This window comes from Macaca fascicularis, chromosome 2 (assembly GCF_037993035.2).
Source record: "Macaca fascicularis isolate 582-1 chromosome 2, T2T-MFA8v1.1".
NCBI lineage: Eukaryota > Metazoa > Chordata > Mammalia > Primates > Cercopithecidae > Macaca > Macaca fascicularis.
This window is the reverse complement of record NC_088376.1, coordinates 49,041,521-49,067,606: the sequence shown is the minus strand read 5'-3', so window position 1 is coordinate 49,067,606 and position 26,086 is coordinate 49,041,521. Positions and strand designations below refer to the sequence as shown.

Sequence of the window (26,086 nt, the reverse complement as noted above, 5' to 3'; positions counted from 1 at the left end):
CAAACTCAATGACAACCAGCCCAACTTTGTTATCTTGCTTCTAAACTCTATTTTTTTCCTCCATTCTTCCCACACACTAGAGGCCTGTAGGATCCCAAGCCAGAAACTTGAGAATCTTTTCTCATATCCAGTCCACTTCAAAGTCAATGTTGTATCTTAAATGTCAATTACCATTTCTCCACTCTATGTTCCTTTCACCAAAATCAGCCTTCCTTGCCTTCTAGCCAGACCTTTGCAAGTACTTCCTACCTAATCTGACCTCCTATATAAATAATTCTAAATGTAAAACTAATCACTTTACTTTGCATTTGATTGGCATAAAGTTCAAAGTCTTTCATAATCTTCACTGCATCCTATCTTTCTAGCCTTGTCTACTAAATCTCCACACACAGCGGTTTGTCTTGCAATAGTGAGCCTCCTCTATGCACCTGCTTGTTCTTGTCTGTTTGCCTGTGAAACCTTTCCCCATCATGGAGATGCTGGCTAGGTCTAGTGGGTTAGCACCTATGTCATAGTATACCTTCTCTGCATAGGTTAGGCACCCCTCCTGTCTAATCCCTTAACACACTATGCATCTACCTATGATTATGCCAATTACTTGCTTTGTGACCATTCACCTTTTTTTATACATCTTTGTAGCCTCCACAGAACTTGCTGCCCTTGGAGATAGGCATGCATTTGTATGTCTTTCTGTCTTATATTTCTAGCAGCAAGCACAGAAGCTGGTCCTTGAAATGGGCTTGAGGAATATTTCATAGATAAAAGAATCTTTGATTTGTCTCGTGACCTTGTTTTTTAGTGTTAGTAGAATTTCACGATTCCTGACTATTACGAGTGGCATTTTTATGAGTAACCAAAATGTCTTAGACTTCACCTTCAAAGACGACTGGCTTTCACAGTCTTGGTTGACCCTAGACTACTGCATAGTCCCATGATGTCCCTTGGAGGTGAAAGGGTAGAACTTAAGGACTTAAAAATAGCTGCTAGCTAGAGATGCCAATCCAGTGCATAGGCCCAAAGCCCTCCATAGAATCACGCCTGGCGTGCTCTTCTTCCTTGCCTCTGATCTAGCGGGAGTATTAACATGATGTATTTAAGGACATTTCTGCAGTCAGAATGCTGGAATTCTAATTCTCCTCCTTATACATCAGCTAGTGACATTCACCAAGTTATTTAACCTCCCTATGCCTCAGTTTTCTTCTGTATAAATTAAGGATAATAATAGTATCTACTATATAGAGTTGATGTAAAGATTACAAGATTTAGTACTTGTAAAGTTGTTAGAATAAGGGCTGGAATATGATGAGAGCTCAATGAGTGTTAGTTATTATCTTTCTTTTTCTTTTCTTTTTTTAATAAACATAGCTTTCTCTAATAGGACTTTCTTCCAGATCTGGATGGTATCCAGGATCCAGTTCTTTGGGGGCTCTGAGAGAGACCATAATCTCCACCTTATCACATTTAAGTGAATTTTTAATTCTGCAAGAGTGACCTTTTCAAAAACCAGCTGCTAATGGGACTGTCTACATTTGTTTGTTTGTTTGTTTTTGAGACAGAGTGTTGCTCTGTTGCCCAGGCTGGAGTGCAGTGGCGCAATCTCGGCTCACTGTAACCTCCGCCTCCTGGATTCTAAAAGATTCTCCTGCCTCAGCCTTCAGAGTAGCTGGGATTACAGGCACGGACCACCACACCCGGATAATTTTGTATTTTCAGTAGAGACAGGGTTTCACCATGTTAGCCAGGCTGGTCTCAGACTCCTGACCTCAGGTGATCCACCCACCTCGGCCTCCTAAAATATTGGGATTACAGGCGTGAGCCACGGCGCCAGCCGGGACTGTGTCTACATTTTTCAGGAGATGTCAATCCCTTCCCTACAAAGCTGTGTGGCGGCTAGTCCTATAGACCTACAGTTCCCAAAACTGAGTTTACTTAGGGAAATGTAATACCATTTGTGGAGCTGTAACAATACAGCCCAAATTGGGCTTCTACTGTTGTAGCCTTGTTCATTTTTGCACACTTATCTGGACACGAGGTGAATCTCAGCTTTTAACATCTTTCAGCTGTCATCTGGACCGAAAATCCCATAATTTTTGGGCAGATACACAAAAAAACCACATATACATACATATACACATATTACAAGGAAAAGCGGTAATTTTCAGAAGGAAACTACAGTTTAACCTATATTTAGGTAAGATTTATTTTTTTCTTCAAGGTGGAAATCTACAGAGAAAAATCTCCAACCATAGTAAAAACAAGCACTTATATGATTATACATTGCAATGTTGCAACATTGTTTCCATCTTTTTCATTTCAAAACAGAATCTTTGCTTTCGTTTTATTAGTTAAATAAAAGGATCTTTAGATCATTGGCTTTCAAATATTCTTGATGATAATCTAATATAACACATAGTGAACAATACATATATATATATATTTAATATATTTATATATAAGTAACACAAGTTTCACCAGACAACACTAAATATAAAGTGAATATATAGCACACTAATAATACAGTTTCATATTTTCTATTTTATTCTTCTCTAGTTGACTATATTTTCAAAATTAATATTTGAATTATTAAATTGATTTTAATGATCTATGAATATTTCTTCAGTTTGCAAAATGCTGTATTAAAACAGTGTTTCTCAAACTTAGTAGTTGATAAGAATTGATGAAATATCAGACAAGGCCGGGCGCGGTGGCTCACGCCTATAATCCCAGCACTTTGGGAGGCCGAGGCGGGTGGATCACGAGGTCAGGAGATCGAGACCATCCAGGCGAACACGGTGAAACCCCGTCTCTACTAAAAATACAAAAAAAAAAAAAAGAAATATCAGACAAAATATACTTGGAGAAAAAAATTATTACTAGAGCTGATGGTCATTTTGTAATAATGAAAATGCCAATCATCACGAAGACAGAATGAGTATAAACATATATATACATAAAAACAGTGCTCCAAAATATATGAAGTAAAACTGGTAGAATTGAAGGGTGAAATAGATAATACAATAAATAATAGTTGGAGACTGTAATACCCCACTTACAATAATAGATAGAACAACTAAGCAGAAGATCAAAAAGGAAACAAAAGATCTGAACAACACTATAAACGAAAATGGGCACAACAGACAGACTACGACAGACATTCTAGACATAATAGCATAATAGAACACTCTGCCGAACAACAGCATAATACACATTCTTCTTGAAACATACGGCATTCTACAGTATTGTGGTTAGGTCATGAAACAAGTCTCAACAAACTTAAAACAATTAAAATCCTGTAGAGTATATTCTTCTACCACAGTGGTAGAAGAATACTTTTAAATGACAATAGGGGCAAAAAAAAAATCACACACAGGCAAATTAGAACATACTTTGAGATGAATGAAAACAAAACACAGTATACCAAAACATATGAGATATAGCTAAAGAAGTGCTTAGAGGAAAATTTATAGCTATAAACACCTCCATTAAAAAAAGGGAAGATATCAAATCAGTAATCAAACTTTCCACTTTAAAGAAAAACCAAGTCAAGCAGTAGGAAATAATAAAGATTAGAGCAGAAATAAATAGAAAAAAGAAAAATAAACAAAATCAGCAAAACCAAAAAATTGTTCTTTGAGAGGATCAACAAAATTAAGAAACCTTAAGTCAGACTGACCAAAAATAAAAATGAAAAAAGCACCTCAAATTACTAAAATCAGGAATGAGGCTCCTACCACAGAGAAATTGAAAGTATCTTAAGGGAATAATATGAACAATTGTTTGTACAATTTATTGTATGCCAATAAATTAGGAAACCTAGACGAATGGACAAGTTCCTAGAAAGATGCAAACAATTGAAATTGACTCAAGAAGAAACAGAAACCCTTAACAGACTTATATAACAAGTAAAGAGATTGAATTTGTCATGTAAAACTTTTCCACAAAATATAGCTAAGGCCTAGATGGCTTTAATAGTGAATTTTGGCCGGGCGCGGCGGCTCACGCCTGTAATCCCAGTACTTTGGGAATCTGAAGCAGGTGGATCACCTGAGGTCAGGAGTTTGAGACCAGCCTGACCAACATGGCGAAACCCCATCTCTACTAAAAATACAAAATTAGCTCGCACGCACCTGTAATCCTAGCTACTCGGGTGGCTGAGACAGGAGAATGGCTTGATCCCGGGATGCAGAAGTTGCAGTGAGCGAAGATTGTGCCACTGTACTCCAGCCTGGGCAACAGAGTGAGACTATGTCACAAAAAAAAAAAAAAAGGAAATTTTACTAAATGCTGCATGAATGTTTTAATACCAGTCATTTACAATGTCTTCTATAAAAGTTAAAGAATTCTGAATTCTTCCTAGCTAATTCTACGAGGCCAGTATTACCCAATTAGCAAAATCTGACATAGAGATCACAAGAAAAGAAAACTAAAGATCATATCCCTAATAAATACAAGATCAGACTTGCGCAATAGATTACTAGCAAACCAGATTTAGGAACATAAAAAAGGATTAAATGCCATCACCAAGTGGGATTTATCCCAAGGTAAGAATGGTTTATCATATTAAATATCATATTAAAATCCATCAATGTATGTGCTATTTTAATAGAATATAGTACAAAAACCACATGACCACATCAGTAAGCACAGAAATCACACTTGACAAAATACAACATCCTCCATGATAAAAACATTTAAGAAACTAGAAATAGGAGGAAGTCCCTCAATCTGATAAAGACTACCTGTGAAAACTCACACCAAACATTATATTTAGGAGTAAAGACTGAAAACATTCATTTCATCTAAGATCAAGAATGAGACAGGGTATCTTTCTTGCCACTTCTATTTAGCATTGTACTAGAAGTTCTGGCCAGAGCAATTAGGCAAGAAAAAGAAAGAAACAAAACTATCTCCATTCGCAGAAGAAATGACCCTATATATGTAAAAAGTCTAAGTTGGGTGCAGTGGTACACTCCTGTACCCCTGTAGTCCCAGCTACTTGGAGGTTAGGGTAGAAGGATTGATAGAATTCAGGGATTTGACATTGCAGTGAGCTATGATCATACTACTGCGCTTCAGCCTGGGTGACGGAGTGAGACCCTGTCAAAAAAAAAAAAAAAAAAAAGCAAAACAAAAAAAAACCATGTATACACACAAACAACACAGTAAATAAGCTCAGCAGTGTGTTAGGATATAAGATCATTATACAGAAATCCAAATGTATTTCTATATATTAACAATGAACAATGTAAAAAATTAGGCCGGGCGCGGTGGCTCACGCCTGTAATCCCTGCACTTTGGGAGGCTGAGGTGGGCGGATCACGAGGTCAGGAGATCAAGACCATCCTGGCTAACACGGTGAAACCCCGTCTCTACTAAAATACAAAAAATTAGCCGGGCGCGTTTGCTGGCGCCTGTAGTCCCAGCTACTCGGGAGGCTGAGGCAGGAGAATGGCGCGAACCCGGGAGGCAGAGCTTGCAGTGAGCCGAGATGGTGCCACTGCACTCCAGCCTGGGCGACAAAGTGAAGACTCCGCCTCAAAAAAAAAAAAAAAAAATTATAATTCCACATACAATAACATTAAAAATAACATACCCAGAAATAACTTTAATGAAAGGAGTAAAGTATCTTTCATATTGAAAACTATAAAACATTGTTGAAAGAAACTAACGAAGACTACGTAAGTGGAAAGGCATTTTACAGATTTAAAAAGTAAATATTGTTAAATGGAAATGCTCCTTAAATTGATCTACAGATTAAACACAATTCTTATCACAGTGGAATTTTTTAAATTGACAAGCTATTCCTCAAATAATATGGAAATGTAAGGGATTCAGAATAGCCTAAACAATCTTGAAAAAAGAATGAGAGGACTCACAATTCCCAATTTCCAATTTACTATAAAGCTGCAGAAGTCAATACCACAGTACTGGCATAAAGATAGACATACAGACCAATGAGATAGAACTGAGAGTCTAAGAAGTAAACCCAAACATCTGTGGCTAACATTTTTGACAAGCATGTCAAAATAATTCAATGGGGAAAGAATACTCTTTTCAGCAAAGGATCTGAGACAAATGAGTATCAACATACAAAAGAATGATTTGAAACTGTGTCTCGCCCTATACACAAAAACTCTAAATGAATCACAGATCTATGTGTTTGAAAGACCTATGTCTAAGAGTGAAAACTATAAAACTTTTATAAGATATAGATGTAAGTATTTATGTCCTTGGATTAGGTAATAGTTTCTTAGATATGATATGACACTCTAAAGCACAACCAACCAACAAAAAATAAATTGGACTTCATAACAATTAAAGAGTTCTGCGCATCTAAGGACACTATAAAAGAGAAAAGACAACCTACAAAATGAGAGAAAACACTTGCAAACTATCTGGCAAAAGGCTTTTTGTCTTGAATATGTAAAGAACATTTATAATGCAACAATACAAAGACAAATGATTCAGTTTTTTTTTGTTTTTTTTTTTTTAGAAGGAGTCTTGCTCTGTCGCCCAGGCTGGAGTGCAGTGGCCGGATCTCAGCTCACTGCAAGCTCCGCCTCCCGAGTTTAGGCCATTCTCCTGCCTCAGCCTCCCGAGTAGCTGGGACTACAGGCGCCCACCACCTCGCCCGGCTAGTTTTTTGTATTTTTTTTTAGTAGAGACGGGGTTTCACCGGGTTAGCCAGGATGGTCTCGATCTCCTGACCTCGTGATCTGCCCGTCTCGGCCTCCCAAAGTGCTGGGATTACAGGCTTGAGCCACCGCACCTGGCCATGATTCAGTTTTAAAGTAGGCAAAAATATTTGAATAGATAGTTCTCCAGAGAAGATATACAAATGGCCAATAAGCACATGAAAAGATGCTGAACATCATTAGTAATCAGAAAAATGCAAATAAAAATCACAATAAGATACAACTTCATACCGACTAAGATGACTAAAATAAAAACAGGCAATAACAAGTATTGGTGGAGAATATGGAGAAAGTAGAACTCTCATATTTGCAAGTGGACATGTGAAATTGTAAAGCCACTTTGGAAAACAGTTTGGCAGTTAATAATGGAGTTACCAAATATTTCAGCTCATTTCACTCTTAGCTAGAGAACTGAAAACATATGTCCACACTAAAACTTGTACATGGAGGATCACAGCAGTGTTATTTATAACAGCCCAGAGTGAAAACAACCTAAATGTCCATTGACTGATTAAAGGATACCTAAAATGTGATGTATGCATACAATAGAATACTACTTAGCCATAAAATGGAATTAAGTTCTTATATGTGCTACAACATGGATGAACCTTGAAAACATGTTGACTGTAAAAAAAGAAGACATAGAGGCCTATTGTATGTTTTCATTTATATGAATTGTGTAGATTAGGCAAATCCACAGAGGTAGTAGTGGTTTTCAGGGATTGTGGGGAAGAGGAAATGGAAATTACTGTTAATGGGTGTGGATGTTCTTTCTGGTATGATGAAAATTCTGGGTTTAGGTAGCAGTGATGGTTGCACAACTTTGAGAATATAGTTAAAACCACTGAATTGTGCATTTAAAAAAAAGGATTGATAAAATAAAATGTTTTGTTAATCTTAGGTTTTGCTGTAGAGATCCTGATGCAATAGATTGGAATGAGGCCCAGAATCTGGAATTTTAGTAAGAACTCCAGATTATTTTGAAGGACTTGGTATATTGAGCCACAATTTAAGAAAAAATATGTTGAGGTGATTTTTTTTTCTAAATTTAAACATCTATCTTTGAAAATCTGAAAAATCTAGTTCCATTTTTAAAAGTTGCCTTCATGTCTTGTCACCAAGGCTTCAGATTTTACAGTTCAAGTCTTAGGTAGCATTCCCTGCTAATAAAAAGTTGTTTTATTTAATTTAAACTAAAATAGATCCACAGTTGGACCCCTATATTTGTGAATTCTTCATCCATGGATTTACAAAAGTTTGGATTAAAAATATTTTAATATTGCAATTAAAAATGACAATAAAAATTATACAATAAAAACACGAAAGCAATTTATATTAGCATTTACATTGTATTAGCTATTATAAGTAATCTAAACATCATTAAAGTATATGGGAGGCTGTGAGGAGGTTACATGCAAGTACCACACCATTTTATATAAGGGACTTAAGCTTTTGTAGGTTTTGGTATTTGAAGGAGTCCTGGAACCAATTCTCCATGAATATCAAGGGACGACTATACTGAAATCTTAACATAAAATATCTTGACTTACACAATTTATTTTGTTTTCAACCACAAGACATTATTCCTTAAATTCTCTATGACAGGAGAAAAACCTTTCTTTATCTGAGCCTGGCCTTCCTAACATTTCAGAGAACATCACTTGTGGGCTGCTGTGGCTCTACTACTCACAGGATTTCAGTTAGGGCTACAACACCTTCTCGATAAGTTAGGGTCTGTTGCATATTTCTGGGTAGACAACCAGGACCCAGTTATTTATAAATTTTAATTAATTAATCTTAAAAACTTGGAAAGTGAAACAAAAATAAATTAACAATAATCAAAGTTATTCAAAAAATTCCTGGTAACCAGAGCTAGATAGATATACAGTAATGGCATTCTCATACCTATTGTTGGCAATTCTTTGAATTTAAAATAGTGAAATGCAAAGTTACCACTGCCTGTCTTAAGAGACCTTGATAAAAAAATTCCTAAAGTCAAACATTAGCTGTTGTGTACTAATTCATTTTTATGAGTACTCTTTTTTAAAAAATATTTTATTTCCATAGGTTTTTGAGGAACAGGTGGTATTTGGTTACATGTGTAAGTTCTTTAGTGGTAATTTATGAGATTCTGGTGCACCAATCAGTATACACTGAACCCAATTTGTAGCCTTTTATCCCTCACCCCCTTCCCATCATTCCCCCTGAGCCCCCAAAGTCCACTGTATCATTTCTATGCCTTTGCATCCCCATAGCTTAGCTCCCACTTACGAGTGAGAATGTACGATGTTTGGTTTTCCATTCCTGAATTACTTTCCTTAGAATAATAGTCTCCAATCGCATCCAGGTTGCTGTGAATGCCATTAATTCATTCCTTTTTATACGTGTATGTATACGTGTGTGTGTGTGTCTGTGTGTGTGTGTATATATATATATATATTCTCACATTTTTCTTAATCACTCGTTGATTGATGGGCATTTGGGCTAGTTCTGTATTATAGCAGTGGATTGTGCTGCTATAAATATGCATATGCAAGTATCTTTTTTGACTTCTTTTCCTCTGGATAGATACCCCAGTAGTGGGATTGTTGGATCAAATGGTAGTTCTACTTTTAGTTTTTTAAGGAATCTCCACACTGTTTTCCATAGTGGTTGTACTAGTTAACATTCCCACCAGCAGTGTAGTTCCCTGTTCACCGCATCCATGTCAACATCTATTATTTTTTGATTTTTTGATTATGGCCATTCTTACAGGAATAAGGTGTTATGACATTGTGGTTTTGATTTACATTTCCCTGATCATTAGTGATGCTGAGTATTTTTTCATACGTTTGTTGGCCATTTGTATATCTTCATTTGAGAATTGTCTGTTCATGTCCTTAGCCCACTTTTTGATGGGATTATTTGTATTTTCTTGCTAATTTGTTTGAGTTCCTTGTAGATTCTGGATATTAGTCCTTTGTCAGATACATCAATTGTGAAGATTTTCTCCCACTCTGGATTGTCCATTTACTCTGCTGACTGTTCTTTTTGCTGTGCAAAAGCTCTTTAGTTTAATTAAGTCCACCGATTTATCATTGTTTCTGTTGCATTTGCTTTTGGCTTCTTGGTCATGAAGTCTTTGCCTAAGCCAATATCTAGAAAGGTTTTTCTGATATTATCTTCTAGAATTTTTATAGTTTCAGGTCTTAGATTTAAGTCCTTGATCCATTTTGAGTTGATTTTTGTATAAGGTGAGAGATGAGGATCCAGTTTCATTCACATACATGTGGCTTGCCAATTATCCCAGCACCATTTATTGAAGAGGATGTCCTTTCCCCACTTTGTGTTTTGTTTGCTTTGTCAAAGATCAGTTGGCTGTATTTGGGTTTATTTTTGGGTTCCCTATTCTGTTCCATTGGTCTATGTGCCTATTTTTGTACCAGTACCATCTTGTTTTGGTGACTATGGCCTTATAATATCATTTGAAATGATATGTGATACCTCCAGATTTGTTCTTTTCACTTAGTTTTGCTTTGACTATGCAGACTCTTTTTTAGTTGCATATGAATTTTAGGATTGTTTTTCTAGTTCTGTGAAGAATGGTGATAGTATTTTGATGGGAATTGCATTGAATATGAAGACTATGCTCTTAAAGCATGATAAAATGCTGTATCCATTTAAGGAAATCTAGGTTCCTTGACAGACTTATAATGACAAAGATAATTCATCAGATCTCTGATTGAAGGTGGAATGGGGAGAAATGGTAGAGGGATAAGTGCTGTGGGCTGAATGTTTATATCCCCCCCAAATTCACATATTGAAGCCCCATTTCCCAATGTTACTTGCAAGTGGGGCCTTTCAGAGAAAATTAAATCAAAAGGGTGGAGCCCTCATGATGGCACTCATGCCCTGTAAGAGGAGATGTGAGAGGGATTCTCTCTTTCCCTCTCTCTCTCTCTCTCTTCCCCTTCACTCTGTGAGCATATAGCAAGAAGGTAAACATCTGCAAACCAGAAAAGGCTTTCACCAGGTTTGACCATGCTAACATTTGTCTTTGAACTTCCCAGCCTCCAGAACTATAAGAAAGAAATACTTGTTGTTTGAGCCACTCAGTTTGTGGTATTTTGTTATAGCAGCCCAACTGCTAAGAAAACAACCTTAAGAAATTGAATCTAAAAGAGGTCAGGATTGGGGACCAGTCTGAGAACTCGATGATGAAGATATGTACAAGTGATTGGATCAAGGCAGCCTAAAATATTCATTAAAAGCACCCCTTTGAAATAAAGTAGATATTATTTATGTAACCATAAACAATAACAATAGACATAATAACAAAAATTTGCAGGAGTAATTATATGTAGTAATTATACGTTAGTAATTAATCCCAACCTCATTAGGTAAGTTTATTATCTCCAAGGAGGAACCTAATTTATTAAGAAGCTAACATGTTGGTCTTCTAATGTTTCAAAACTTATTTTTGTACCATTGAAATGGGAATAATTATCTTACAAGGTTTAAAAGGATTAAATGAATTAATATGTAAATAAGTCTCCCTAATACATCGTTGGGTCATATGCAACAATGATCTGCATAAAGTGCAAATCAAAAATGGAACAAGTTGTTATATATTTAAGTGGATGTCGTGTGATCTATTTCATCTCATGTAAAAAGTTATGTTAACTTACAGGGTTAATAATGTGTAACACTTTGAATTCTTTTGAACACAGGACCCCCTGGAATAGCTGTCCCTCCACCTGCAGGCTACCCAGGAGGCTTGCCTATGGGATACTACAGTCCACAGCAACCCAGTACCTTCCCTTTGTACCAGCCAGTTGGTGGTACCCATCCTGTCCAGTATCAGCCTGGCAAATATCCTGTGCCAAATCAGCCTGTTCCAATAACATGGATGCCAGGGCCAACTCCTATGGCAAACTGTCCTCCTGGTCTGGAATACTTAGTTCAGGTACTCCATGAAAACACAAATTATTTTCTTATGAAATGTGACCATAGGGACCCAATACAAAGAGAAAAAAAGCAGAACAGAGTGAATAAAGGTAGATGGGTCAGTGATGACAGATGCCATTTGTGAAACTATAAGAATAGTGATACCAGTTTCAGAAATGTGAAAGGGAAGTAGCAAGTACAAGGATGTTTATAGTGGGATGAGTATATTTTCATAAGAATTTATGTTGAGCTTCAAGGCATACAAGATGTTTTCTTGAAAGAAGTGTACAAGTAGGAATAGAAAAACTATCATAGAGGATAGTTGTGTTATTTGCTTAGAAGTAAAGAGTTAATATCAACAAAAGCAGCACAAAAGAGAACAAAACACAACACAATGTGTCAATTACTGAGTGCCTTAGCCCATTGCTTTTTACTACCACCCATTATTTTCATTAGCTACTCTTGCCACCCGCAAAAACATACAATATAAATAAAAATAATGAACCCTACAAAGAATATTTCTTCAGGCCAAGTTCCAGAGACCCCCTTCGTACAACACAGTAACTCCCTAATTAACCTCTATATGGATATTCTGCTGCCACCAGGGCATCCAGATCAAAAACTGGGTAATATGCAAAGTTTGTGTACAATTAGTTTTGTTTAAGAACCCATGTCTGAAACTAAAAAACCTGCTTAATGAAAATAAGATAAAGCTGGCAGAGTAGTTGCCTTTTATTTGTGGCGTTGATTCCTATGGTTTCAGTTACCCATGGTCAACCAGGTTCCAAAAATACTAAATGGAAAATTCCAGAAATAGACCATTCATAAATTTTAAATTTATTCTGAGTAGCATGATGAAATCTTGCACAGTCCCTCTCTGTTCTGACTGGCACATGTATCATTCCTTTGTCCTGTGTATCCACGCTGTACATGTTACCTGTAGTATACAGACCCAGAGTCACATAGTAGCCATCTTGGTTATCAGACTGACTGACAGTATCATGGTGCTTGCATTGAAGTAACTTATTTTACTTAATTATGTCTCCAAAACACAAGAGTAGAAATGCTGGGAATTTGGATATGCCAAGGAAAGACCAAAGAGAGGCCATAAGGTCTTCCTTTCCATGTAAAGGTGAAGGTTTTTGACTTAATAATAAAAAAATTCCTATGCTAAGGTTACTAAGATCTACAGTAAAATTAATATGTCCATGAAATTCTAAAGAAGGAAAGAAAAATTTGTGCATAGTATATACAGGATTTGGTACAATCTGTGGTTTCAGGTATCCACTCGGGGCTTGGAAAGTATCCCCTGAGGATAAGAGGGAGACTACTTTATTGGAGATCCTATAGAACCTTCTGAATCTTTTTCGTTGTTATTTTTAGAGAAAGGAGTGCTGAAATACATTATAAAGAAGAAACTTCCCAATTCAATACTTACCTCCCCAGGTCGACAGTCAAGTATTTCCTGGAGATATGTCATTTCTCTTTTCAATTCCGTATATTGACAGGGACCCTGATAATCTTCTGTGCTGAAAACTATTTGTATAATATTATAGCATTGGTGTATAGAAGTCAATATAGTTGCATCAGGAAAATTTGGATTTTACAAAAGCCAAAATTTATCCTAAATTATTATTTGGACAAAATATTGACAAAATGTAAAGCCACTCATTCAGGAGAAGTGCTAAACATCTACATTATTTCAGAAGATAATAAAATGTTTGTAGCTTATCAAGTTTAGAAAGTCTCACTTCCATACTTTGTGATAAATACAGAAGTTGTTCTTGGGAATCTAACATCTTCTACAGTCAATTCTCTTTTCAAATTGTATAGCATTGTTTCTTTAAATATTAAAAACCTGTTTCTTAATTTCTTTTATGATTCTTACGGAGGTTAATTTAACATATTTTATGAATTGTCCCTTTTAGGAATGTTTAGAGTTAAAGAAATAAGTGAAAAAATAAACAAAACACAGGGTTGGACCCAGACAAACCAGGTTTTTAATTCTATCCTACTCTCTAGTAACGCTAAAACCTTGATAAACTTTTCTAACCTCTTGCTGCTTGAATTTTGTCATCTATAAAATAGTATTATCAATACCTACCTTATCAGATTGTTAAGAGAATTTTTAATGAGATAAGGGTCACAATGTGCCTAATATTTTTTGAACATATAGGGCTGTCCCAATGTATGAAAGCTGTGTGGCTGTTATTAACTTAAATACCTTCTTATGGGTGAATGCAAGACATAGAGCCAATCTTTTTCTGCTATCTACCCTAGTCTTTTTGAGCTCTTACATGAAGATTACATGAATCTTTATCAAGGTTACCAAGAGTCCTAAAACATCCAAATTAGCACGATTATATTATTTCCAGAGTCTTGGCTTTGCCAGTGACTTTACCAATTTGTCAAAGAACTGCCCCTTAACAGACACGTATTATTGAGTTCCAGGGAGGGACGTAATAATATTGAAATTAGGCCAGTTAATAACGCTGTGATGGCCTCTGAGTGTTCAAGTGAAAGAAACAATTTTACATCTCATTGTAAATAAAAAAGCTGGAAATGATTTGGCTTCATGAGGAAGGCATGTTGAAAGTTGAGATAGGCCAAATGCTAGTCTTCTAGCACCAGTTAGCCAAGCTGTGAATGCAAAGGAAAAGTTCTTGAAGGAAATTGAAAGTGATATTACTCCAATGAACATATGAATGGTGAAAAGTAAAAGAGCCTAATTGCTGATATGGAGAAAGTTTTAGTGGTTTAGAAAGAAGATCAAACCAGTCACAACACTTCCTTAAGCCAAAGCATAATTCAGAGCAAAGCCCTATCTCTCTTAAATTCTATGTAGGCTGAGAAAGGTGAGGAAACTACAGAAAAAAAAAGTTTGAAGCTAGCAGAGGTTGGCTCACAAGGCTTAAGGGAAAAAAAAAAAAGGCAGTTTTGTAACATAAAAGTGCAAGGTGAAGCAGCATGTCCTGATGTAGAAGCAGCAGTAGGGTTTTCAGAAGATCCTAGCTATAATAAGATCACTGATGAAGGTGACTATACTAAACAACAAATTTTGAATGTAGATGCAGCAGCTTCTGTTGGAAGAAGATGCCATCTAGGACTTTCATAGCTAAAAAGTAGAAGTCAAAGCCTGACGTCAAAACATCAAAGGACAGACTGACTCCACTGATAGGGTCTCTTGCAAAACACTACTACTCACTGACAACACATCTGGTCACCCGAGAGCTCTGATGGAGGTGTATAAGGAGATTAATGTTGTTTTAATGCCTGCTAACACAACATCCATTCTGCAGCCCATGAATCAAAGTGTAATTTCGATTTACAAGTCTTAATGTTTAAAAAATGAATTTCATTAGGCTATAGTTGTCATAGATGGTGTCATTTCTCAGATGGATCTGGGCAAAATAAATTGAAAACCATGTGGAAAGGATGGTCACCATTCTAGATGCCAGTATGGACATTCATGATTCTCGGGAAGAGGTCAAAATATCAGTATTGACAGGTGTTTGGGAGAAGTTGATTGCCGCTTTTATGGATGATTTTGAAGGGTTCAAGATTTCAGTGGAGGAAGTAATTTCAGATAATGGTGGAAACAGCAAGAGAACTAGAATTCGAAGTGGAACCTGCAGATGTGACTGAATTGCCGCAACTCATGATACAACTTTAACAGATGAGCAGTTGTTTCTTATGTATAAGCAAAGAAACTGCTTCCCTGAGATGGAATTTACTCCTGGTGAGAATTCTGTGAACATTGTTGAAATGAGAAAGGTTTTAGAATATTACACAAATATAATTGATAAAGTAGTGGCAGATTTTAAGTGGATTGACTCCAATTTTGAAGGAAGTTCTACTGTGGTAAAATACTATTAAAGAAAATCACGTGCTACAGGGAAATCTTTCATGCAGAGAAGAGTCAGTCAATTGCTATGACAAACTTCATTATCTTTTGTTAAGAAATTGCTACCGCCAACCTGGGCGTCAGCCATCACCACCCTGACCAGTTAGCAGTCATTGACATAGAAACAAGACCCTCTACCAGCAAGAGGATTGTGACTAGCTGAAGTCTCAGATGATTGTTAGCAGTTTTTAGCAATAAACTTTTTTAAAAATTAAGGTATATACTTCTGTTAGAATTAATACTCTTACGCACACTGTAGACTATAGTATAGTGGAAACCTAATTTTATATTCAGTAAGGAAATAAAACATTCAAGTGACTCACTTTCTTACAATAATTGCTTTATTGCATTGGTTTGGAACTAAACTTGTAATGTCTCCAGAGTATGCCTGTAGTTTATATTTTTACTTTTCACTTCTAGATTTTAATATCCTAGATTTCTAAAATGAACTATAAACCATTTTAGTAGCCACTTTTGGTATTTTTATGGGGCATGTTTAGGTCTCCTTATGTAATTGTGTTTTTATAAAAGAAAAAGGTTTTAATTAAGCATGGATTGTGCCCTTTGTACCCTCCTGTAATTAATTACACCATAAAACAGTCATGTTTAGGTATGTTATTTTAATTTCATGTGTTACTGCATTTGCATATTATTCATTAATTAATGTATTTAACCAATGTTTGGTGAAATATGGCACTTCAAGCAGTGTTCTGAGCTTAGGAATTAGGAATGGTCTAATGGTCTAAATGATGTAAAATTATACAAATATAATCAGGGTGTCCTCAGGAAGGTTTATTCTCTTCTGCTAGAATGTTCTCACATGTAACAGATAATGTGCCCATCAAACTACTCATCTTTAGAATGATTCCTAAGATAGAAATTTCTCAAATGGTATATACCTAGCCATCCTTTTCATGGGTTGCCATCCAAGAATGTTTCCTTTCTCTTCCCCTAATCCTATTCACATGCTTCCTGGCGTCATAGACCCTTCCCTTATTAAAGTGTGCACTTGGGGAAGACCCTGGTATTTGTAGATCAAGTGAATGCAAGTCAGTGTATAAACCTCTGCTGAAAGTACCTGTAAAATAATATAAAATGGGACACTTCATGTGAGCTTCATCCTGGCTTGTTTGTTCTCCTTAAGCCACTGAGAGACTTTCCTTCTCTCTGGCTGGTCCATGTTAATCGTTCTGAACTTAACTAAACAACTGCAGGCTATGGATGATATGTGGAGAGACCAGTGAGTAGGGACTTATCTAGGAACAATCTGTAAGTACAGCTTCTTCTGATGTGATTACTACAGCAAGTAGATGTTTTGTTTTTCTGATATAGCAGACAACTTTTTTAAAGTGGTACTGAAAGAAAGTGTTTTTCTAATATGGACAGCTCTGCTAATATCCATCTGATCAGATGCAGATAAGCTGATTTTCAGTTGGTAAAATGTTTTTGATTCTATTGACTTTCAAAAATATATTTTGGTATCAATTGATGCATTTTAATATATATTTCATCAGTTTATTTTACAAGGTTATTTTATTTCTGTTATTTCTGTCTTCTAATTGCTTTGTTTTATCTCAACAGTTGGACAACATACATGTTCTTCAGCATTTTGAGCCTCTGGAAAGTATGTATAATTTTTGTAGTGCTCAGCAGTATTTTAATCAGATGGAAATTTGCATTATCCAATATCTAGTTCCTTCTTTATATTGATCATGTTTCAGTGTTTCAAAGAAAAAAACTGCTCTATTACCCTATCTTCAAGAAAGTAATAAAGTGAATTATTTTGTATAATTGTATCCTTCTATACATCATATAATCATAAGCTCTTAGATTTGAAAAAGGCTTACGTTTTATCTGGTCAATTGCCCTACACTTTACTCATTGTTCCTACTCCACATTTACCATTCAACGATGAGTAAAAGAAGGAGCCAAGAGACTACATGAGTTAGCCAGGGACACCACAGTCAGCTAATCACCTCCAGAGCAGGAAATAGTATTTAAACCACAGTCAGCTAATCAGTGGCAAAGCTGGAAATAGAATCCAAATTCGCTGAATCGTATTCCAGTGCCTTTGCTTTGGAAGTACGAATAAAAGATCTGTCAAAATGATGCCTATTCTCAGTTCGTTCTACAGGATTACGGACCCTCACTAAACCAGCTATGCACATTCATTTGGCCACCACATAGGGCCTTTGACTTTTCTTGGTTTGTTTTCGTGTTTGTAATTAGTGATGACCCTACTCTTCAAAGCATGTTTTATGAACTGATTAATTAATGGTCAAATGTATAATTTCTTTTTAATGGTTTTATAATTAAAGTTTTCTGAATTCAGATACTCCAGGAATTGAAACAAAAGGGTTGTTTCAATCTTTTCTTTTATGTAGAAATTTTGTTAATGTTTACACTGAACTTCTTAAAAGAAATGTTTTCAATTTTCACAATTGCTTAAATACTTTTAGATAATATGATTTTTGGGGTACTCTAATCAATTCTACATATTTCACCTGAAACTTTAAAAAAGCTATGTTGCTTTAAGCCCTTAAGAAATACTAAACAAGGACTTTCTGAGGCCTATTTTAAATGTTTCTAATTTAAGATGACTTTCTCATTTTATTTTTTAGTGATGACACGTTTTGAAACTAATAATAGATATGATATTAAAAACAACTCAGACCAGATGGTTTACATTGTAACCGAAGACACAGATGACTTTACCAGGAATGCCTATCGGACACTAAGGCCCTTCATCCTCCGGGTCACTGATTGTTTGGGCCGAGAAATCATGACAATGCAGAGACCCTTCAGATGCACCTGCTGTTGCTTCTGTTGCCCCTCTGCCAGACAGGAGGTCAGAGAATGGAAGTCTGATTCACAGTTTGCTTCTGATCCAACTCTTCACAGCACAGTATGCTCCTTCCACTACACAGGGAGGACTTTCCCTGACCCTGCCAGCCAGAATAGAAGAAGATAGTTGGGAGGGAGAAAACCAAATTGTCTCACTTAAGGAAAATCATAGAGGATTGTTTCTTTTTGTTACTACTTTTTAGTGCTTAAATAAGTGGGTCAAGCACAATTGGCATTGTGTAGTCAATAATTATGATTCCATCAGTTGCATCTACTTAATTAGAAATTTACCTACCACATTTATCTAAATGTACCTACCTATCACCAGATAAACTAATGCTAAATATAAACATATGCTTTTAGAATTGGAAGGGACTTAAATACATTTAGAGTACCCATCACAACCCATACCTTGCCACAGATAAAGAGTGGCTCAAAATTACTCAATGGCTGAGGTGTTACAATTGGCTAAGGACAGGGCGGGAACTAGAATACCGATGTGCTGAGTTACAGTGTGATTACTCATTATCTGTGCATTTCTAAGAAAGTTATTTGCTGTAGGGAAAAGAAAAGCAGTTTTGGAGAGAAACCAAACGGAGTCTGAATTGTAGATATGTCAGCTACTTAAATCTGTAAAATTTAATTAACCTGTTTGAGCCTTAGTGTTCTTATACATAAACTGGGTAGTACAGTACATCATAGGATAACAGGAATACTTACATGATCTGTTAAATAACATCATTTACTAAATATTAATTTTTTACAACCCTCTCTGGGCCTTATTTACCTGTAAAATAGAAATATTAATAATACTTATCAGGTAGAATGATCATTTTAGGGATTAAGTCAATTCCTCGGCACAGTTCCTAGCGAATAGTATAGTACTCAATGAATATTTTCTGTTATTTTCAGATATCTTACTCCTTTGTTATTATTATCTTTGTGATAACAACCTTATATCTGAAGTGAATACCTATTATCCTTGATCCTTTTGGATATAGTAGGCATTTATCTTTGTATTTATGAGTTAGATTTTTTAAATCAAAGCCTATAGATACAGCCTTCTGAAATTATAGGAAGCCGTAATAAAGGAAAGCAAATCAAAATTACATCTGGGCAGGATGGTTTACACCTATAATTCCAACACTTTGAGAGGCTGAGGTGGGAGGATCACTTGAGGCCAGGAGGTTAAGATCAGCCTGGGCAACATAGTAAAACCCCATCTCTACAAAAATAAAAAATAAAAAAACATTGGCCAGGCCTGGTGATGTGTGTCTGTGGTCCCAGTTACTTGGGTGACTAAGGTAGGAGGATCACTTGAGCCCAGGATGTTGAGGCTGCAGTGACCTATGATTGCACCACTTCACTCCAGCCTGGGTGACAGAGAAAGACCCTTACTCCTAAAAAAAATTACAAGCCTAGTCCAATTTGTGACACTTTTGTCTCATAACTTTACCCAGGATTTTTCTTCAGATTTATCCAGTTTTACTTGTATTAATTTGTGTGTGTGTGTGTGTGTGTGTGTGTACATTTAGTTTATGCAGTTTTATCATTTGTGTAGATTCCTGTTTCCATCAGCACAATGCAAATACCAAACAGTTCCATCGTCACTAAAATCTTCTTTTGTCACCACATCCACCTTCCTCCCTCCTCTTTGTCCCTAACCCTTAATAACCACTAATCTGTTCTCTATATTTATAATCTTGTCATTTCGAGAATGTTAATTAAACAGAATAATATAGTTTGTAACTTTCCAGGATTGATCTTTTTCACCCACAGTAATTACCTGGAGATTGAAACAAGCTGTTATTACTAGCTCATTCCTTTTTATGGCTGAGTAGTATACCATGGTATGCATTTTTAAGGAATTTATTTTTGTACATTTTGATTTTTATCTCATAGGTTTAAACTTATATGAGATAGTTCTATGATGGTCTCAAATTTATATATTTGTATATAGGTATGAATTTATCCATATGAACAATAGTACCTTAATTTAACAGTTTATGAATCTGTGCAGTCCTATTCCATGTCCTGGGTAATCCTTTCCCCAAATTCTTATGAAAGTCCATGTAACACCAGAGAAATAGTCAGTAAAACTTTAACTTTGGGCTTTTACCAAATAATTTAATCTTTATGATCTATTATTATTAAACAGGAAGATCTTAGTTCTTCACAAAATAATATTATTGAAGATAAATAGCTAAAAACAGGGTAGTGGACAATATTTTAAAACTTAAAAAATGGCTTTATAAACGCATACACACATTTTGTTGTTTTCACAATATGTAATTTTCAAAATGCCTCTTTTGTCTTTTGTTTTCTGTTATAATTTTCATGTCTGAGATTTGATTTTACCCTTCAAATCTAAAAAGTCAGCTTGTTACTGTTTCATAGACTGAGTCAGAAGAAATGAGACTGCTAGGAAGGAGTCAGAGAACCCTTTTACAGCACAGCAAGCAGCATAAGTGTGTAGGGTCCCCTCATCTCCAAGTTCTGAGGTTGACTTGGAGAAGCCCATTGCTTCCTCATTGTAAGCCTTTTATTTTTGAGTTATCCTGAGAAAATTATTCTTTCTAATGGAGAAGCAGTGTAGTGTAGTATAAAGAATAAGCTTTGAAACCAAGCCAACTTATCACTGTGCCACTTAGTAGTTACATGTTTTAGAAAGTGTTTAACACTTGCAAGCCTCAGTTTCCTCTTCTGTAAAATGGAGATTAAAATACTTATATTTTTCAGAGTTATGAATATTGGCTGTTTATGCAGCTTGCCAAACACTGAGCTTGGACAACTGTCCATTATATAACAAGCTATAATTAAGCCTGCTGTTTGTCCCAGAGGCAAACATGACCTCATCCATTAAAGCTTTTCGCTGAAATACAACCCGAAGAATGGCCTGGGTAAAATGGAAGGCTGTCACTCCCAGCAATAATTTCCCTGGTCTTTGAATGAGTGACGACACATCTAAGTTGTGTATGTGCGTATGTGTATGTGTATGTGTGTGCATGTAGCATCCTAACTTCTGTCACTGTTTTATTTGCAGCTGGAGGTGCAGTGTCCTCCTGGCATCACCATTGGCTTTGTTGCGGAACACTGGAACCTGTGCAGGGCCGTGTACAGTATCCAAAATGAGAAGAAAGAAAATGTGATGAGAGTTCGTGGGCCATGCTCAACTTATGGCTGTGGTTCAGATTCTGTTTTTGAGGTGAAACTATGTAAAAATAGTGTTTCTGATATTTTTCCTACCCATATTAACAGACTGTGGAAAGATCTGGTTGTAGACAATTTTTTTTTTTAATGTGAATGAGTAACATAGTGTGAGGAAAGAGTTAATTAACCAGTTGACATCAAAAGATTTTAAAATTATTGTTAGTGGATTGTTTGAGGTTTTCCAAAATGAGAGCTTTTTTTATGACTTCAGTGCTTGATAAAAATAAAAGGAAATCATTTAAAACATTAAATATTCTGAGAGTAAATAGCTTGACCTAATTCATTTATTCTATTCTCGGCTATATGTAATTAAACATTTTTTCCCGTAGATTTCTAGGCTGGGAATGTAGGCTGTAAGTAATGCAGGTGCCCAACATGTCACAGAACATACCAAGTACTCCTAAGGCTGTGGAAATACTTATTTGCAGGATACGGGTCTGTCAGCATCCTCAAGAAATCGGATAACACTAACAACATGGATAAAACTTACAATAGTTATAACATTTTTTCAATAAAAAGAAAAATTATTTTATTTTGCCTTTATCTCACTGGCTACAAAATGTTGGTTCATTACCCTGCAAGTCTGACAAAGGAAATTCCTAGAAATATTTCCTAGGCTTCTTAAAGAATGTTTTTTGAATGCCTTGCAATTAGGCAAAACTCATCATCTTCAAAACCGGTTGTTCCTATGTTTCCTATGACACTCAAGAAACTTTCCTTAGTTCTTATTTTCTATCACTATATCATTAAGTATTGCTTATGTATTAAAAGAGCAATGTAGATAAGCCAAATTGCTAGGGCAGGGTGTGTGTGATCATTCCTGTTACCAAGTGACATTAGAAGTTAGTATTTGGATATTTTCCCTGTGACAAGTGCCAGGTTTCCCCTTTTAGAAACTGAAGCTCTTTGGTATCTGGCCATATATTAAGAAGACAAGGTATATTTGGCTCACAAAAACTTAAGTGATGTGAAGTGCACAGTACTTTTTTCCTGGTTTTTGCTCATAGGTTTCCCTAGATTGGAAGTGATTCTCTCTCAGTTCCTACCCTTTGCTATATTGAGAATAATTTCATAATCAGTTCAAATCATACCTCTTCTTAAAAAGTCTCTTAGTAACTCATTTGAAGTAACTCATTTGAAGATGAAGAAAGAGCAGCAGTCTGAGACTTTTAAGATATACCCCAGCTCAGTTATTAACCAGTTGCAAGGCACTTAACCCTTTTTGGCCATTATTTTCTCATTTCAAATTATATAATTACATAGTCTTTTTCTGCCTTGTATTTATGTTATCTCCTATGTTATCTGACAACATAAATACAATGATATGCAGAACATTAAAACCTGTGCTTCAATGCGTTTCAGTCATCATAAAGGCACATTCTTGTCATTCCAGGTCAAATCCCTTGATGGTGTATCCAACATCGGCAGTATTATCCGGAAGTGGAATGGTTTGTTGTCAGCGATGGCAGATGCTGACCATTTTGACATTCACTTCCCACTAGATCTGGATGTGAAGATGAAAGCCATGATTTTTGGAGCTTGCTTCCTCATTGTAAGCCTTCTATTTTTGAGTTATCCTGAGAGAATTGTTCTTTCTGATGGAGAAGAAGCAGTGTAGTGTAGTATAAAGAATAAGCCTTGAAACCAAGCCAACTTATCGCTGTGCCACTCATTAGTTGCATGTTTTAGAAAGTGTTTAACACTTGCAAGCCTCAGTTTCCTCTTCTGTAAAATGGAGATTAAAATATATACAATTTTCAGGGTTATGAATAGTAGCTATCATGAGTAAAATGACCAGGAGAGTACTTGGATAACCCTAGGTATCCAATGGGTATAATTGTCATCATTGCATGTTATTTGTCATTCTCACTACTTAAAAATGCCTAGCCTATGATGTCTTAGTGAAATAACTCTAAAGAAGGTGTCTCGTATCTCCTTCCTTTCTGCCTGTCAGGGTTCTCCTTGGGGTTGTCCAATCCTTAGATTATGAAGTTTTTTAATGATGAGATTCAGTTAATTGGCACTTAAAATGGAAAACTAACAGTTCCAAATCTATAACTGCTGCTCTTCAGAGTAGGTCCTCTTCATAAATATTTCCCTAAATTGATTTATTTTAACTGGAATGGGGGAATCCCTAATAAATTACAAAGGCTAATACTGCATGCATTATACCTAATTGTCTGTATCTCTACATATAATTCTTTTTCCAATTTCAGGACTTCATGTATTTTGAAAGATCTCCACCACAACGTTCAAGATAGAGAGACACAGCAAAGCCATCAACTATGGTTAATTTTGAAAAATGGAAAAGTTGGATTGGGCTTACAGTTAATACTCAGTTATTTGCAAGTGTATTTCTTTGCTTTGTAGAGTGTTTTTATTGGGTGTTAACTTTGACAGCTGAGAGTGTGCTTGCAAGAACACAATCTAAAAGTGTGTTGCAATTGAGTGTCTCTCTAGTAGAATAGGAGTTCATCCTAAAAAGCTGTGACTCATTAACCCAGTAAACATAAACAAAGTAAGCTTAAAACACTATAAACATGAGATAAGGGAAAATGAATCCAAAGTTCTCATATTAATAGATAGTGAAATAATAAGGCTTTTTAGAGCAAACTTTGTTGGGATAAAACAACCTGGCTCTGTCCCTAACCCTTTCCTACCTTCCCTCTCCGTCAACATGTCCTACTGAAGACAAACTTGTTTCAATGATAGTCTTCATCTTTAAAAACAAAAAGGCAGGCAGACAGAAATAATGATGTTTTCTTGTACTAAGAAGGTACTACTTATACACATGTATCAAAACCTCATTCTGCAAAGTTTTTGAAGGTTTCAGTGGGAAATTTGATTTTATTACAAAATAAAACATTTCATTAATGTTAAGGTTTATATATTCCACACCTGTTTTCTCATTTACTGGCAGGATGATCAGGAGCTGCCTATGTATGAAGGCAGAATCAGACTATCAGGAAAGGAGCTGGCCAGGGCCACAGCCAATCAAGATCTCTGAGCAACTTAGAGACTTTGGTATCATTATATGAAGCTTGCATTTAATACATTTATACATAATACATTTGTAAATTCATAACCTCTCTTGGTCACAGACGCCTTATATATAAAATAAGTCCCCAAATCTCTAAGATTGCCTGGTACACCTTTTTATCTCATTTGATGTGATACCTAGAAGAGATCTTTTTTTTTTTTTTTTCAAGAAGATACTTGGTGATCGCCATGCTGTTCTCATGGTAAGAACTGGAGTTACAATTTTAAATTTGGAAATATGACATTTTATGTAGCACTTTATAAAAAGTGAAAGTGACAAAGTCCACTGCTGCTTAATACTGCTTTACTTCTTTTTATTGACATGATAGATAAATATGTATATACACAGAGTAATAATAATAAAACACAGCAAACATTCTATTTCTTTATGGTCTACAGCATGCCGTAAATAATATGTAGGACCAATAATAAATTATCAATTACACATTTTTGTGTTAACTAATTAAAAGCATAGTGTATGAGTACACTTTAATTAACTTGCTTCTGTTGCACTTTAGTTTTCTACCTGCATATGGACTGCATTTTTTCAACACAGTCAGTATGTAGAGTGGGATGTATTCTGCTGCTGCTGCTTATTAAATAAAGCCTGAGTGTTCTTAGATGGGGTTATTCTGAGACGAGGGTCTTAGCCTACAGTTCTTTTTGAAATGAAAGAAAGGTGCTTGGTTTTTTAATTATATTCATCTTTTCAGGGTAAATTTGTTTTGCTGAGTTTCTTGTAATGCTCATTTTTACATGCTGCTACTAGCTTTTTTTTAAAAAAAAGTAAAAGTTGCTGCTTTCTAAAATATTAATTGCCTTATATTTGAAAGTGCCATTGTAATCGTAAGTAGACTATATATTTCCTATAATGATGTCTGATATTTAAATAGGAAATCAGGCAAACAATATTCACAAAGTTTAACCATATAAACTTTTTATTTTTAACTTGCCTGAATCCCTATATTCCAAAACCTGCTGCATCATAATAAATACATCTATATATATTTAGCATAAGATGTGATATTTTAAATTTCTTTTTGAAAAAATTATATTTGTGTCTCTTAGAGTTAAAATTTTCTTTCTTTATAAAATATTGTCATATGTCATAGTTTTAATACAATTCACATAATTTCTATATTTCTTAATGATATTGTGTAAAATTGATCAGGTTGATTAAAAAAAAACTCTGGAATTTGTGCTTTCCTGCTTTTTCATATTGTTTATGGCTTTTAAATAAATATACAATGCTTCATAGTCAAACACTGTTTTATTTTTTGACTTTGAATCTTCACATACTTTTTTCACATGGATTTGAAGTAATTTTTGTTATTAGGTTTATTCAAGGCCTTTGCTTTCTAATATAAATGTAATATTATTAAAGTAATTTCTGTAGTGTTGCTTAGTAGTAACTAGCTTTCTTATATGACCAAGTTATTTGTAAATGCTTATTTCTAATCCTCGTAAG

General features: G+C 35.4%; 1 protein-coding gene across 28 annotated transcripts in view; it reads left to right on the top strand.

The window, feature by feature from the left end:
• Positions 1–25,881, top strand: part of PLSCR4 (phospholipid scramblase 4) — a 67,036-nt gene extending 41,155 nt beyond the window's left edge. For 11 of the 28 annotated variants that reach the window (XM_005546017.4, XM_074031239.1, XM_074031243.1 and 8 more), the window contains 6 exons: positions 11,405–11,640; positions 17,107–17,149; positions 18,147–18,373; positions 21,413–21,574; positions 22,973–23,131; positions 23,796–25,881. In XM_005546017.4, the coding sequence (XP_005546074.3) occupies positions 11,405–11,640; positions 17,107–17,149; positions 18,147–18,373; positions 21,413–21,574; positions 22,973–23,131; positions 23,796–23,840 (872 nt within the window). In that variant the 3' untranslated portion in view covers positions 23,841–25,881. Of the gene's footprint in view, positions 1–11,404; positions 11,641–17,106; positions 17,150–18,146; positions 18,431–21,412; positions 21,575–22,972; positions 23,132–23,795 lie in introns of all 28 variants that reach the window. The other 17 variants (XM_015445185.3, XM_045386828.2, XM_074031236.1 and 14 more) reach the window with 3 other exon arrangements.
• Positions 25,882–26,086: the final 205 nt, after the last annotated feature.